Here is a 14,110-nt window from a genome sequence, read left to right as displayed (position 1 = left end):
AGCTGTTTGTGTCCCATCAAGAATTCTGATGTTTTGTCATCTATTGTTTATATCTGCACAGTCTCTTACACCTCAGGTCTGTTGCTCAGCGTTTCGATTTTGATTCTGAAAGGCTGGTCTGTCCATCAGGGTCCATTAAGGACAACGGAAACCACAGCTAATATTTTATCAGAGAGGTTTTAATAAATGGAACTGGTTAACCAAGTACTAGAGGACCAAAAAGGCAGAAGGGGAACACAGAGAAGGATAGTAAGTGTGGGCAGCGGCTTATGCCCCTAGGACTGAAAGAACAGAAGGAAGAGTTTGAGATTCTTAGAATTTAGACGCTTGGAGATGGGCCTTGCAGAGCTGGTTCTGGAAGCTCCGTGAAGCAGGGGCAGCCATCTGGTGCTGGTATTTCTGAGGGGGCAGATGAGGCTGGTTCAGAGTACATAGAAATAAATGGAAACTGGAATGAACAGATGCTGTGGGGTAAAGAGCCACCGTTGAGTGGCAGCAAGCAAACAAAGGAACAGATCCTATCTCCTTCCTCCATCCAGCCTCGGCCTGTCCTTCTGTCGGCTGCTCTTGTTGGAGAATAACAGCCATCAGAGGAGGGGTGTTTTCTCAGGCCCACAGTCCCAGCATCACAAGCAGTGCATAGAAGGGTGGGTTTGGAGCTGAGACAGAGGCCGAAAGTCAACTCATAGGCTTATGAAATACATAAGCTTACTGGGTCTTGATTTCCTCAGTTATAAATGAGAATAATATTCTCTGTTATACTTCACTGAATGTTTTGAAGGTTACATGACAAGGTAGATATCAAAGCATTTAAAAGAAAAAAGTATAAAAGCAACTAAGAGTGAGCCTCCCATAAGCACTTGAATTTACTATAATAGGTATTTCCTAGAAGAAATCTGATCACCTTCAAAACTTGTGATTTTGAAGCTAACAATTTATAATGCCTCCCCAGGCCCTCCCTTATTCTCATCTATTCAGATCATATTAACGCCTAAGACACCAGTTTAGGAGTCTTAGGGGAAGTGACAGGAAAATTGTGTTTTTGCTCTGGCTGGTAAAGCACGGTAATGTCATATGTGTAGGATACCATGGGTCACGGGGCAGTGCTTTGAGCATGTGGCATCGCTGCTGGGCATGCGCCAGGAGGGGACGGGCACAGAGCTGAGTGAAGGCAGGGCGGAGGGCCTGGCGTGTGCCCGCTGAGGCTCCTGCAGGCGTGGGCTTCCTGTGAAGTCTCTTGTTCATCTTGAACACACTTGGAGTTTGCATTCTCCTCCATTTTGTGTACATATTATTTTAATGTAAAAATTCTCACAAGTCTTTGAGTACAGTCTGATGCTCTGTGTATTCTATAATCTATTATTGTTCCCCTCCCCAGGGTTTGGCTCACTCATTTGGAAAGGACCAGGCGTTTATCACTGAGCATTTCCTTTTCTGTTTTCCCCCCATCATTACCTTCTGGTAGACAGGAGATATCAAGGTCTGAATGGAGATGGGAGAAACTGTCAAATTAAAATCACATATATGTTTGATGCCATAATGAAAATGAAAGGCTGCCTATTGCTGCAAAGGTATTTGCAGCCATCAGAAGTATAAAATAATCTTTGCTGATTCAGTCTACTTTCTACTTAGGTTCTAGGTCCCAATTCTACTGCAAATAGTATCATGGCCTCTTACCAACAACAGAAGACTTCAGTTCCTGTTCTTGGTTAGTATTTTTCTAAACTATTATGTACTAAGCAGAAGAAATATATTTTTGTAAGTGTTTAGGTTAGTAGTATAAGGAGAGATTGGGGAGTCACTGCAGTTTTTCCTCTATTCTCAGAGTCTATCTGTAGTAAAATTAGTTTAATGCCTTTAGTGTTAGGAACCTGGGTTGGGGGATGAGGGATCCAGTGTGACATTAAATGTATGATTTTTTAAAAACTTGTTCTGACTTGGGCACTTGTCAAAGCAGTGGCATATATGCATCCATACAGGGCATCCCAGTTGAAGTTTGAGTCTGAACAGTCTAATTTGCATGTACATTTCAAGAATTCTTCTGAATCATCATTTTTGGCTCTTGACAGTTTTGCATTGTGTCTTGGGGACATTTTCACATTTATTGCTTAAGAGCCAGACCTTTTTAGTCATCCTTAGGATTGATAGTGTAATTTGAAAACAGATCCAAAGAAGGTTAACATTTCATCTGCATTTCCTATTGAATTATACGTATAATGTTTCTGTTTATTTTGGGGGGTGGGGGGAAATGATTCTCAGCAGTTAGGTTACATATTCCTCAAAGTTAAAAACCCTAAAGCCTTTCTTTTCAGAGTTGGTTAAAAAAAAACTTTGGACAGATCAGTTTGGTGCCAAAGTATTTGCCCTTCATGTGGATCATTCCAGCATAGTAACTTCTTTTCAGCTTTGAAAAGTTGGCAGTTACTGTAGATGCTGTTTGCATTTCTGGCATGTGACAGGCAGCATTCCGAAAGTTTTTCGTTTAAATGCTATATTGTGTTAGCATTTTGATGACATTTGAAGTACTGGCTTTGTGAGAGCCATGTCACGTTTAACTTTAATGGTATATTTTGCTACCAGGAATATACTTACCACCTTCCACCAGCTAAGCTCATATATCCAGACAGTTAACTGCTGTGTCCCTAGGTCCCCTTCTTCCTGGAGGCTGGCAGGCTGCTTCTGGTGTCAGTCCCAAAACACACACTTCTTTCTGAGATGCTCACAGTTCATCTCAGACTAGAGGCTGTTTGGTAATTGTGTAGCTTGTGGTGTCTAATCCAGTTGTGGTTTCTTTCCCCTGTTTTCCTCACTGCTGGCCTGATGCTGGCCTTCAGGTCAAGTCCAGTCACACATCTTTCCCCAGCGTGGTCTAGTTGGCTTTATCAAAGAGCACTTTCATTCCCCAGCTGAGCCTTGAAGACTTTTGAAATTTTTAGGCTGCTCATTATCAGCTGCCTCCATATTTGTATTATGTATCAGCAGCTCATTGTATTATCTGTGTCTCCGTGTAGGAACACTGGTGTAGACTCTAGGAAAGAAGTTCTCATAACCCAAAAGGGCAGATGAGCTAATCACAGAATCAGTGCCACTCAAATACTCCTCACCTGCCCCTGCGCAGCTAGCACTATAGGGGAGCAGTGACCTGAAGGGGCATTTTCTGTTTCATGTTTAACATACAGTATAGTACCACACAAGTTGATTCCAGGTCTTGCAAAAATGGAATCTATTTCATAAAATGGATTCATGTTTTACCAGAGTAGTGCTTAAATCATAGACCAGTTGGAATTGTTATGGTTGATAGCAAAATTGCTTTGACTATCAAAGGATAAAGAGAAGTCCTTGGAAAAATTGATAAAAGTCCTCCAAGTATTTTTATGAAATGGCTTTCTTTGTGCTATGAAATTCAAACATGGAAATATGAAAGATGTCATGTCTTGCTGTCATACAGTCTTTCAGAATAGCTTCTTTCCTGCCAATAAGTTAATACGTGGTATTTATACTAAGAAAGAACCTCTTTACATATTTTCTCATGTTTCTACTTATTATTTATTATTCCTACTTAAATAATTCCATAAATGTATCTGAAAGAGGGCCTGGAAATTTTATCTGACAAATTTTCTCCAACTATCACCTGCCTTTTCTAGTTTTTTTTTTTTTTTTTAAGTATTTTCTGTCCGTTAGCTTTGCTTACTGAAAACATGCCACCAATTTTTCCTTTTAGTCTTAAAAGTGAGGTAAATTTTACATACAGTGAAATGTACAGATCTTTTAAATGTATCAGTTCAGTTCAGTTCAGTCGCTCAGTCGTGTCCGACTCTTTGCAACCCCATGAATCATAGCACGCCAGGCTTCCCTGTCCATCACCATCTCCCGGAGTTCGCTCAGGCTCACATCCATCGAGTCCGTGATGCCATCCAGCCATCTCATCCTCGGTCGTCCCCTTTTCCTGAAATTTAATACATGTATACAGCCTTGTCATCACTACAACCACCACACTCTCCCAGTTTGAAATACAAAATATTCTTTCACTTTGAATCAGTTAGTGGGCATTTTTTTCTTCAACCCTCTCACCTGCCTGAAGTTCAAGTGGAATTCCTCTTTTTGGAGCAGGGCCTCTAGGCTGTGTTTGCTCTGACCAGGAAGTTGGTAGGGTAACATGAACATTAACTCCGCTTCTGAAGCACATTTTATCGTTGCAAAGCCCAGTCACCTCGTTTTAGCTTAGAGTGATTGCCTCAGCTCCCATCAATAGCAAAGAGTGTGTCTGTTACAGTTTCTCTTTCCTTTCCTTTAGATGCTGAGCTTTTTATGCCACCAAAGATCAACAGAAGAACCCAGTGGAAACTGAGCCTTCTAGACTGACTGTGACCTCAGCTAGAGGCTCTGGCAGAGAAAGCTGTCTTCCTTCTACTCCTCCCTCCTCGAGGCCTGGCTGTGGGAACTGGGAAGAGAAGACCATGTACCTTAGCATTGGGAAGATCTGCTCTGTACAGCGGACCTCGGCAGACACAAATTCTGTTTTATTTTGCATGTAATTGTAATCATTAGCAAGACTGTAAGCTTCAACCAATAGAGCATCATTTTGTAAAAGTTACTGTTGTTTTACTCAGTGCTGGTTGAGAGCGTATTTCTGGTATTTATGGTAATGAAGACATTGGGTTTGGTTCCCAGCCACGGATCTGAATCATATTGGGACCACAAACAAATCATAGAATTGATTTGTGCCTCAGTTAATTAAAAATTGGGAATAATTGGGAATAATATTTCGTGGCTTCTATCTCAAGTGTGAAGAAAAGTAAAATAATGTTTTAAAATTGTTTTATGTTCCTTGAGGAAAGTATTATGTATAAACAACATGGCTATCAGTGGTCTCAAGATTTGGTCAGATTCAATCATTTAAATGACTTCTTCACCTTGGATTAAGCAGAATGAAAATCGAAATCTATTCTTGAATGTTCTGAGCTTTCCTACGCTGACAGTGGTATCTTACCAGGTGATACGCTTCCAGTTACAACCAGTTTGAGCCTCCCGTCACTACACTGTCCACAGGGACTGATTTTACTGCCTGTGAATGTTCTGCTAGAATTAGCAGTGTCAGAACTGGAACAGTCTAGAATTTCTGAAACAGTATTGTGCACGTTTGGGATGGTGAGCAGCATGCATCAGATGGCATGCACAGTAGTGAGTTACTCCTTTTCCTCCAAATGTTGCTTCTTTTAACATAGTGTTTTTGTCAGTGTCTAGGCCATTTCATTTATTTTTCTTTATGGTGCTTAACTGACTTCTGTCTTTTAGTTATTTTCCTTGGAAGAAATGGAATTGTTTTCCCTTTTCAGTGAGTCTAGAAAAATCTTAATTCATTTTGACAACAACCGTTTTGTTGCTGAATTCTTGGGTAAGGCTAACAGTCTCTTCCATGCTTTTAATATCAGAACCAGACTTGTATTTCTCTGTGTAAGCTAACAGTAAGTGCTGCTTTTGATCCTCAGAGTGTGGACATACCCAGAACTGTGTAACCAAATAAATCTTTCCCTAATATAGCGAAATGTAAACTGCAGAATCTAGGTGCGTTCACTGTATAATTCAGTTTTTTGTTTGTCTGAAAATGTTCACAAAATAATAGAAAAAGATCTGTAATTAAGTGCACAACATCGAGAGGCTGCAAGTGCTTTGTGACTACCCACATGACATTTTAATATAGTGTTCTTGCTATAGATAATAGTAGAGGGATCCATGCTGATAGAAGTGATAGAAGTCTTGATAATGGCGTGACTTTGCATGGAAATTCACTTTCCTTAAAATAATGAGGCGGCAAAAAATAACTTGTGTGAATACAAATTATTGTCACTTACTCTCATCTGAGCAAGATGGGATTTTATTCATCTGGAGAAGCAGCAGGTGGGAGCAAACCTTCCAAATTGAAGGGCAACGTCAAGGGGGAAGTCATGGGGGGAAATGGCTGTGTATGGGTAAAGGAGAATCTCCTGGTAGAGATGAATGCTTAATTTTGGAGAAAGATTCTGTCAAGTTCTAGAGGAGAATATACGATTCTTCCCCCAAATTTGGGCTTTTCCCAAAGCAAATTCATGCTGCAGGCAGCTAAAAGCCTCCATTATTTTGTTGGTGCCACTGAATCAGCTTTGGTCAGATGCTCTGCACATCAAACGGAATTGTGCAGAGGATTGTCTCCTGTAATCAAAGCGCATTTTAATTTAGACTTTTAAAAAAAGCTGGGGCAGGAGCTTATTATGTTTTTATCAGTAGAGCTTGGTATAATTTCTTAGCAGTGCTGCATATTTTAAAATAAATTTATTTTCCATATATACCTACATATACACAAACATACATTTATGTGTGTATATACACACGTGCATACATCTGAGGGATTCTCTCTAATTGAAAAGGATGTTTTTAAAAGTAAATAAAACTGACAGTTCTTAGTAATTGCAGGTGACTATAAGTTTGGAAGGGCTTCCCTGATAGCTCAGTTGGTAAAGAATCCATCTGCAATGCAGGAGACTGGTGCGATTCCTGGGTCTGGAAGATCTGCTGGAGAAGGGATAGGCTACCCACTCCAGTATTCTTGGGCTTCCCTTGTGGCTCAGCTGGTAAAGAATCCGCCTGCAATGTGAGAGTCCTGGGTTTGATCCCTGGGTTGGGAAAATTCCCTGGAGAAGGGAAAGTCTGCCCAGTCCAGTGTTCTGGCCTGGGACTATATGTCCACGGGGGTCTCAGAGTTGGACACAACTGAGCGACTTTCATACACACAAGTTTGGAAAGCAAAATTAGCTTTCTTCCTCCTCCTGTGGCTGCCTGTGCTTCAATAGAAGCGCTACTTGGACAAGTCCTTGGGAGCCTTTGGTTGCCCTTCCTTGTCTGTCACATAGTAACTGGGGGAGGATGACCATTTTAGGAACTAGGTCACCATAAATATCTGAGATTTGTACACGAGCCACAGTTGAGGTGATGATGCTTGCAGCCCTGAAGGCCTGCTCTCAATTCCTGCGCTCTCTGTGCTCCCTCAGCCCTTACCTGTGCTTCATGCCTGCTGTTCCTCCAGTACTCTTACTGGCTTTGAAGTCCCAGGAACTTCAAGACCAACAGATGTCCTGGTATTTGGAAAGAACAAAGTCATGGTCACTCATCTTAGTGTCTTTGGACAAAGTCATTTAACTCACTGAGTCTTTTCTGCGGCCTGTGTGTCCACTGGGCTAACCAGGGTTTCTCAGCATTGTTGATGTGTTGTTCAGTCACCAAGTCATGTCCAACTCTTTGTGACCCCATGGACTGCGGCATGCCAGGTTTCCCTGTCCTTCACTATCCCCCAGAGTTTGCTCGAACTCATGTCCATTTAGTTGATGCCATCCAGCCCTCTTACCCTCTGTGGCCCCCTTCTCGTCCTGCCCTCAATCTTTCCCAGCATCAGGGTCTTTACCAGTGAGTCAGCTCTTTGGTCAGGTGGCCAAAGAATTGGAGCCTCAGCTCCAGCATCAGTCTTTCCAATGGGTATTCAGGGTTGATTTCCTTTAGGATTGACTGACTTGATTGTGCTGTCTGTCCAAGGGACTCTCAAGAGCACTGTTGATATTTTGGATTATATCATGCTTTGTTGTAGGGGGCTACCCTGTACATTACAGAATATTGAGCAATAGCCCTGGCCTCTAAGATCATGGCATCTGGTCCCATCCATTCATGGCAAAAAGATGGGGAAACAGTGGAAACAGTGGCTGACTTTATTTTTCTGGGTTCCAAAATCACTGCAGATGGTGATTGCAGCCATGAAATTACAAGACGCTTACTCCTTGGAAGGAAAGTTACGACCAACCTAGACAGCATATTAAAAAGCTGAGACATTACTTTGCCAACAAAGGTCTGTCTAGTCAAGGCTATAGTTTTGCCAGTGGTCATGTATGGATGTGAGAGTTGGGCTATAAAGAAAGCTGAACGCAGAAGAATCAATGCTTTTGAACTGTGGTGTTGGAGAAGACTCTTGAGAGTCCCATGGACTGCAAGGAGATCCAACCAGGCCATCCTAAAGGAAATCAGTCCTGGGTGTTCATTGGAAGGACTGATGCTGAAGCTAAAACTCCAATCCTTTGGCCACCTGATGCGAAGAGCTGACTCATTTGAAAGGACCCTGATTCTGGGAAAGATTGAGGGCAGGAGGAGAAGGGGACGACAGAGGATGAGATGGTTGGATGGCATCACCAACTCAATGGACATCGGTTTGGGTGAACTCCAGGAGTTGGTGATGGACAGGGAGGCCTGGTGTGATGCAGTTCATGGAGTGGCAAAGATTCAGACACAACTGAGCAACTGAACTGAACTACCCATCAGGTGTCAGTATGACATACCCCCTCCTCCTCTTATGATAACCGCAAATATCTCTCAGTTCAGTTCAGTCGCTCAGTCGTGTCCAACTCTTTGCGACCTCATGAATCACAGCACACCAGGCCTCCCTGTCCATCACCAACTCTCGGAGTTCACTCAAACTCATGTCCATTGAGTCAGTGATGCCATCCAGCCATCTCATCCTCTGTCATCCCCTTCTCCTGCCCCCAATCCCTCCCAGCATCAGGGTCTTTTCCAGTGAGTCAGCTCTTTGCATCAGGTGGCCAAAGTATTGGAGTTTCAGCTTCAGCATCAGTTCTTCCAATGAACACCCAGGATTGATCTTTAGGATGGCCTGGTTGGATCTCCTTGCAGTCCAAGGGACTCTCAAGAGTCTTCTCCAACACCACAGTTCAAAAGCATAGATTCTTCAGCGCTCAGCTTTCTTTATAGTCCAACTCTCACATCCATACATGACTACTGGAAAAACCATAGCTTTGACTAGACAGACCTTTGTTGGCAAAGTAATGTCTCTGCTTTTTAATATACTATCTAGGTTGGTCATAACTTTCCTTCCAAGGAGTAAGTGTCTTTTAATTTCATGGCTGCAATCACCATCTGCAGTGATTTTGGAGCCCCCCCAAAAATAAAGTCTGACACTGTTTCCACTATTTCCTCGTCTATTTCCCATGAAGTGATGGGACCGGATGCCATGATCTTCGTTTTCTGAATGTTGAGCTTTAAGCCAACTTTTTCACTCTCCTCTTTCACTCTCATCAAGAGGCTTTTGAGTTCCTCTTCACTTTCTGCCATAAGGGTGGTGTCATCTGCATATCTCAGGTGACTGATATTTCTCCCAGCAATCTTGATTCCAGCTTGTGCTTCTTCCAGCCCAGTGTTTCTCATGATGTACTCTGCATAGAAGTTAAATAAGCAGGGTGACAATATACAGCCTTGACGTACTCCTTTTCCTGTTTGGAACCAATCTTGTTCCATGTCCAGTTCTAACTGTTGCTTCCTGACCTGCATATAGGTTTCTTAAGAGGCAGGTCAGGTGGTCCGGTATTCCCATCTCTTTCAGAATTGTCCACAGTTTATTGTGATCCACACAGTCAAAGGCTTTGGCATAGTCAACAAAGCAGAAATAGATGTTTTTTCTGGAACTCTCTTGCTTTCTCGACATTACCAAATGTCTCTCGGTAGTCAAAACTGTTCCAGTTGGGAGCCAATGGGCTAAGATGGCTTCAAATACTAAAAACTTTTCATCTTTTTTTCTGTATGAGGAAGATGCTTTTTTTCTGCAAGGGCTACTAATATGGAACAGGTGAGAGAATTCATAAAAGTGCTTTGAAAAGAGATTATACAGTTGTTCAGCCTTATATTGGTATTTTTCATTTTAAAATGCAGTATGGCATTTATTCTTAGGATTGCCTAGGAATTCCCGTTCTCTAGAATCATCTCCCATTGCCTCCACTTCATCAAGACCCTCTTCACCTTTTGGGAGTTCTTGATTGGGGGGTTCATAGACCCTTAAGGAATCTGGAGATAGTGTATTTCTATAATCCTATGTATTTTATTTGATGTGTTTAAAGAATATTATTCTGAGGGGTCCATAGGCTTTAACCACTCTGTCAAAGAGGTCCAAAGGTTAAGAATTAACCAGACTTCGACCTTCCCATCAATGAATGTTCTTCGAGTGTTGACAGTAGTGGTTTGGGCAGAAACAGGTAAACAAGGCAGACCTCTCTCAAGTCAGTGTACCCACCTCCTATCTGATGCCCTGATCCTCCTCCAGGGTAAGGCTTATCCTTGCTGACTAAGCCGTTCTGTGGCTATTTTTGCTTCTTTCCTCTAGCTTGCCGGTGCCAGCCATCTGTGCTTACTCACCAGGCCTCCAGGGTGAGGCATTTGCGTCTTTCAAGGCTGTCTGTAAGGCAAAGCTGGAGGTTATAAGGATGGCTCTGTAGGGTTTCTCCCTGAGCCTGGTAGAGATGCCATAGCTCTCCTATGCGTGCTTGAATGTGTGCGCCTTTGGGTGTATGTGTGGCTCAGGATCCTAGTAAAGCATTTGGGCTTCTGTATTTAAGCGGAAGAAATCTACATATCTAACAACTCTTAGGATTACCTCGTGGAGGCCACACACTAGTTTTCAGATGTTTATCTCTGATAGTTTCTTCAAAGCTAAACTTTATTTTTGTTGTTTTATATCTCATATGTATAATCAGCTGTGTGAGGTAGGCGTTTGAATTCAATTTTATAGGTGGATAGACTCAGGTCACAGGCTTCCTGGTAGCTCAGTGGTAAAAAAATCTACCTGCCAGTGCAGGAGTCATGAGTTTGATCCCTGGGTCAGGAAGATCTGGAGAAGGACATAGCAACTCACTCCAGTATTCTTCCCTGGCAAATCCCATGGACAGAGGAGTCCGGTGAGCTACTTACAAACTGCCTGCAGGAATACCCCAGACCATGCTGGGCCCTGGAAGGGCTTCCAGGCCATGAGGGTCTTTATGTTCCTTCGGTTCTTCAGTTGGGTTAGAGTGACCAGAATGGAACAACCTCCCACAAACCCACAGCATCCACTGCAAAACCGGCAGCCTTTATCCTGAGCCCATTCCAAACTCTTTGTATACCCTGCAGGTTGATGGAGAATCCAGTCCTGTCGGAGATGAGCCGCTGCTGTTTGAAGTGTCTGGAGATTGGCTGTGGGTTGCATCCTCATGACCTTAGTGCTGATAAACCAAGATAAATCTTCCCCCAGTTTTTAAAGGGGGAAATCTATATAGCACCTATTCCCTGAAGAGTTTTTCCCTTAAGATAACACATACTTTGCTCATAACGCATGGGTTTCAGCAGCTAGTCACCGTGATGGCTTGGTAAGAACTGATATTGAGACATCATAAGTGACTACTGGGCCTAAAAGAAAGTACAATCACAGCAGGTTGTCAGACATCTTCATCAGCTCTTCCGAGCCTTCAGAGGTGCTGATCAAGTGTGAAAGGTGCCCTGCTCCTTTGTGGGAGATTGAACCGTTACCGTGTACTTCCTGTTGCTGTTTATTGAAAGGGATATTCTTACATGCCACGACAGCATTTACTCTTAAATCTATCACACTCCCAGAGTTTAACAATTCTACAGTACCTTATGTGGGGGATATACAAAATCAGGGACAGAGCAGTAATTGTAGAGAGAGTTTCTCCCCCAAATACTTCAGCAATCAACATAATGCATGTCTTTCTGGTCCATAATCATTCCCCCTTCCTTCCCTCCCCCCACCCCTAACCCCACTGGCCCTCTCCTTCGTCCAGCCCCCACCATTGTTTGGGCAAATGCATATTCTAAGGCAGATGCTTCATGCATGAAGTTCTCAGTGCATAAGGAAAGAGAAACACACTGTGGAAGGAAACATGAGGATTGTTTACTACTACAGAAGTGAACGGGCTGACTCTGTTCCCTGTGTGTGAGATGGGTGCTCACCCAGCAAAGCCGATGCATGTCACAGCGACCATACTGCCTTGGAGTTCAGAAGCACCTTCTGTAGAGGAAGAAAGGCCCATGTTCCTCGTACTCAGAGCGGTGGACCCACAGCGGTTGGAAGCCCTGAAGCGACGCCAGGATGGAGCCCCCAGTCCACACTGCCGTGTCTCTCTCGGGCAGCACGCTTACCTGGGGGGTATCATTGGGACACATGCTGCTCAGTTCCTTCTGCAGACGGTTAGGGAACCCTCTGAGCATAGTGCTCCCCCCGCAGAGCAGGATGTTCCCCATGAGGTCTCGTTTGAGGGCGATGTCACACTTGTTGAGGCAGGACACTGTCTGGGTGTGGAGGCCTAGCTGCATGGACTTGATCAGAGAAGGCTTGAAGAACATCTCCGAGCAGAGGAACCTTTCCTGGCACAGGCAGATTGCCTGCCCATCTGGCAGGGTGTACTGGATCATATGCTGAGTAGCTGGGACTTTCTTCTCTTCAATGGGGTCCAGGGCCACAAAGCAGCATTTCTTCTTGATGTCCTCCACGATGTCCAGCTGGCCCTCAGTGAAGTGTTTCCCTGCAGTGTTCATCAGGCCCATCAAGTAGGTTGTCAGGTCAGAGCCCGCGTAGTCCAGCCGTCCGGTGATGCTGGGCAGAGGGTAGCCCTCGTAGATGGGGACTACGTAGGACACGCCGTGGCCGACCTCCACCACCAAGCCGGAGGTCCTGCCATAGGAGTACATGGACAGGCGGGACTGGTAGGCGATGTGCATTGCAGGTGTTCTGAAGGTCTCAAACAGCATCTCGGCATACTTCTCCCTGTTGGTGTGTGGGCTCAGGGGTGGATCTGAAACCAAGACCGCGTGCTCCTCTGGGGCAATCTTCATTTCTTGATGGAAGAGATATTCCCAGATATCCTGCACTGTATCCCAGTCCACAATGATGCCGTGTCGCAGAGGGTTAACCAGCTTGAGACGAACCTCTGGGTTGATAAGCTCGTGCCCCACGAATGTCTCCTTGCGATTGTCGCCAGTTTTGGCAGTCTCCATGTAGGGTTTGCCCACTGTGGTTGAGATCCTGTGGGTGGGCTTTGGCAGCCCGGCAAAGCCACATTTACAGTAGCCTGTGCCAAGGTCCACGACCACGGCTTTGGTCAGCTCTAGCTTGGGCTTCTTGACCTCAGGTGATGTTGTAGTTTCTGGCTCTGAATGGTTCCGGCGCACCCACACTGCCCGCTTGGCTGGGCCATCCTTCAAGGAGGCAGTCTGGAGGACCTGTGTGTGTGGGGAGCCCTGCTCACCTACTCTCTCGGACGGCCCATCCCCTATGACTGCTGCCTGTGGTGCCCACACGCTCTCAAGAGCCATCTTGCTCTCAGAAAGTTCCTCAATCCCACCGGCCTCAAGGCCTGAAAGACTGAAATAAGAGGGCAACTTGAGAATTTCGCCTGTGGTGACATCACTGATTATGACACAATCGAGTGTCCCAGGGCTTTCTAGTTACTGGGAACCTTTGTCTTGTGTTAGGGTATATTTGAGATAGAGTTTTTGAAGTGATTTCCTTTTTTCTAAATTTTGTAATAAACCTGGCTTATCCAATCAGTATTTCTTGAGAGCTCGCTATGTGCAAGGCAGGCAGCAGTGAGGGGAACAAAAGGACAAAAATCTCTGCCCTCAGAGAACTTATATTCCAGTCAGTGGGGGCTGGGGGAGAGACAGACAATAACCAAAATAAATATATGGGGGTGGGGGTTAGTCACTCAGTCATGTCCGACTCTTTGGACCCTGTGGATTGTAGCCCTTCAGGCTCTGCCCATGGAATTCTCCAGGCAAGAATACTGGAGTTGGTTGCATTTCCTCCTCTAAAGATGTTCGGGGATTGAACCTGGATCTCTTGCATTGCAGGCAGATTCTCTCTTCACAGGCCATTGCTAGGACTTTGGCTCTAGCTCTGCATGAGGTCAGAAAGCACTAGAGAATTTTGAGCAAAGACGTGATACCATCTGACTTAGGACCAATTGCTGCTATGGCAACCCTGCCAAGCACTTACAAAAGGTAACATATTCACAGATTCCAGGGATTCAGATGAGGACATCTTGCGGGCGGGGCGGGGGGGGGGGTGTCATTATTCACCCTGTGCCACTTGACCTGTGCATCCCACTTCACTAAGACACTCAAAGCCTGGCATTCTTGGTTTTACAAGCTCCTCCCCCACTGCCCATGCTTGCCGTCCTTAGCCCTTTGTGTCATCAGTTAAATCCAAGCCCTTACCTCTAGCGTTTGATGGCTCAGCGGGTAAAGAAGCTACCTG

At 44.5% G+C, this 14,110-nt stretch overlaps 2 protein-coding genes across 2 annotated transcripts in view; one reads left to right on the top strand and one right to left on the bottom strand.

The window, feature by feature from the left end:
• ELP1 (elongator acetyltransferase complex subunit 1) overlaps positions 1-5,785 on the top strand; it is a 58,367-nt gene extending 52,582 nt beyond the window's left edge. The window contains exons 36-37 of the mRNA XM_052644460.1: positions 1,633-1,708; positions 4,295-5,785. Coding sequence (XP_052500420.1) covers positions 1,633-1,708; positions 4,295-4,362 — 144 coding nt within the window. The 3' untranslated portion in view covers positions 4,363-5,785. The remainder of the gene's footprint in view (positions 1-1,632; positions 1,709-4,294) is intronic.
• A 6,065-nt stretch (positions 5,786-11,850) lies between these two features.
• Positions 11,851-13,167, bottom strand: ACTL7A (actin like 7A). Its single transcript, XM_052645358.1, has one exon. The coding sequence runs from the start codon at positions 13,165-13,167 to the stop codon at positions 11,851-11,853; it is 1,317 nt and encodes a 438-aa protein (XP_052501318.1).
• Positions 13,168-14,110: the final 943 nt, after the last annotated feature.

Source organism: Budorcas taxicolor, chromosome 8, assembly GCF_023091745.1.
Source record: "Budorcas taxicolor isolate Tak-1 chromosome 8, Takin1.1, whole genome shotgun sequence".
In the NCBI taxonomy this organism is placed as follows: Eukaryota; Metazoa; Chordata; class Mammalia; order Artiodactyla; family Bovidae; genus Budorcas; species Budorcas taxicolor.
Note: the sequence above shows the minus strand (reverse complement) of the source record. Positions and strands in the feature narration are given on the sequence as shown.

What these genes read in the sequence shown, in the direction of transcription:
- ACTL7A (XM_052645358.1), bottom strand. Translation starts at nt 13,167, where the DNA reads ATGGCTCTTGAGAGCGTGTGGGCACCACAGGCAGCAGTCATAGGGGAT.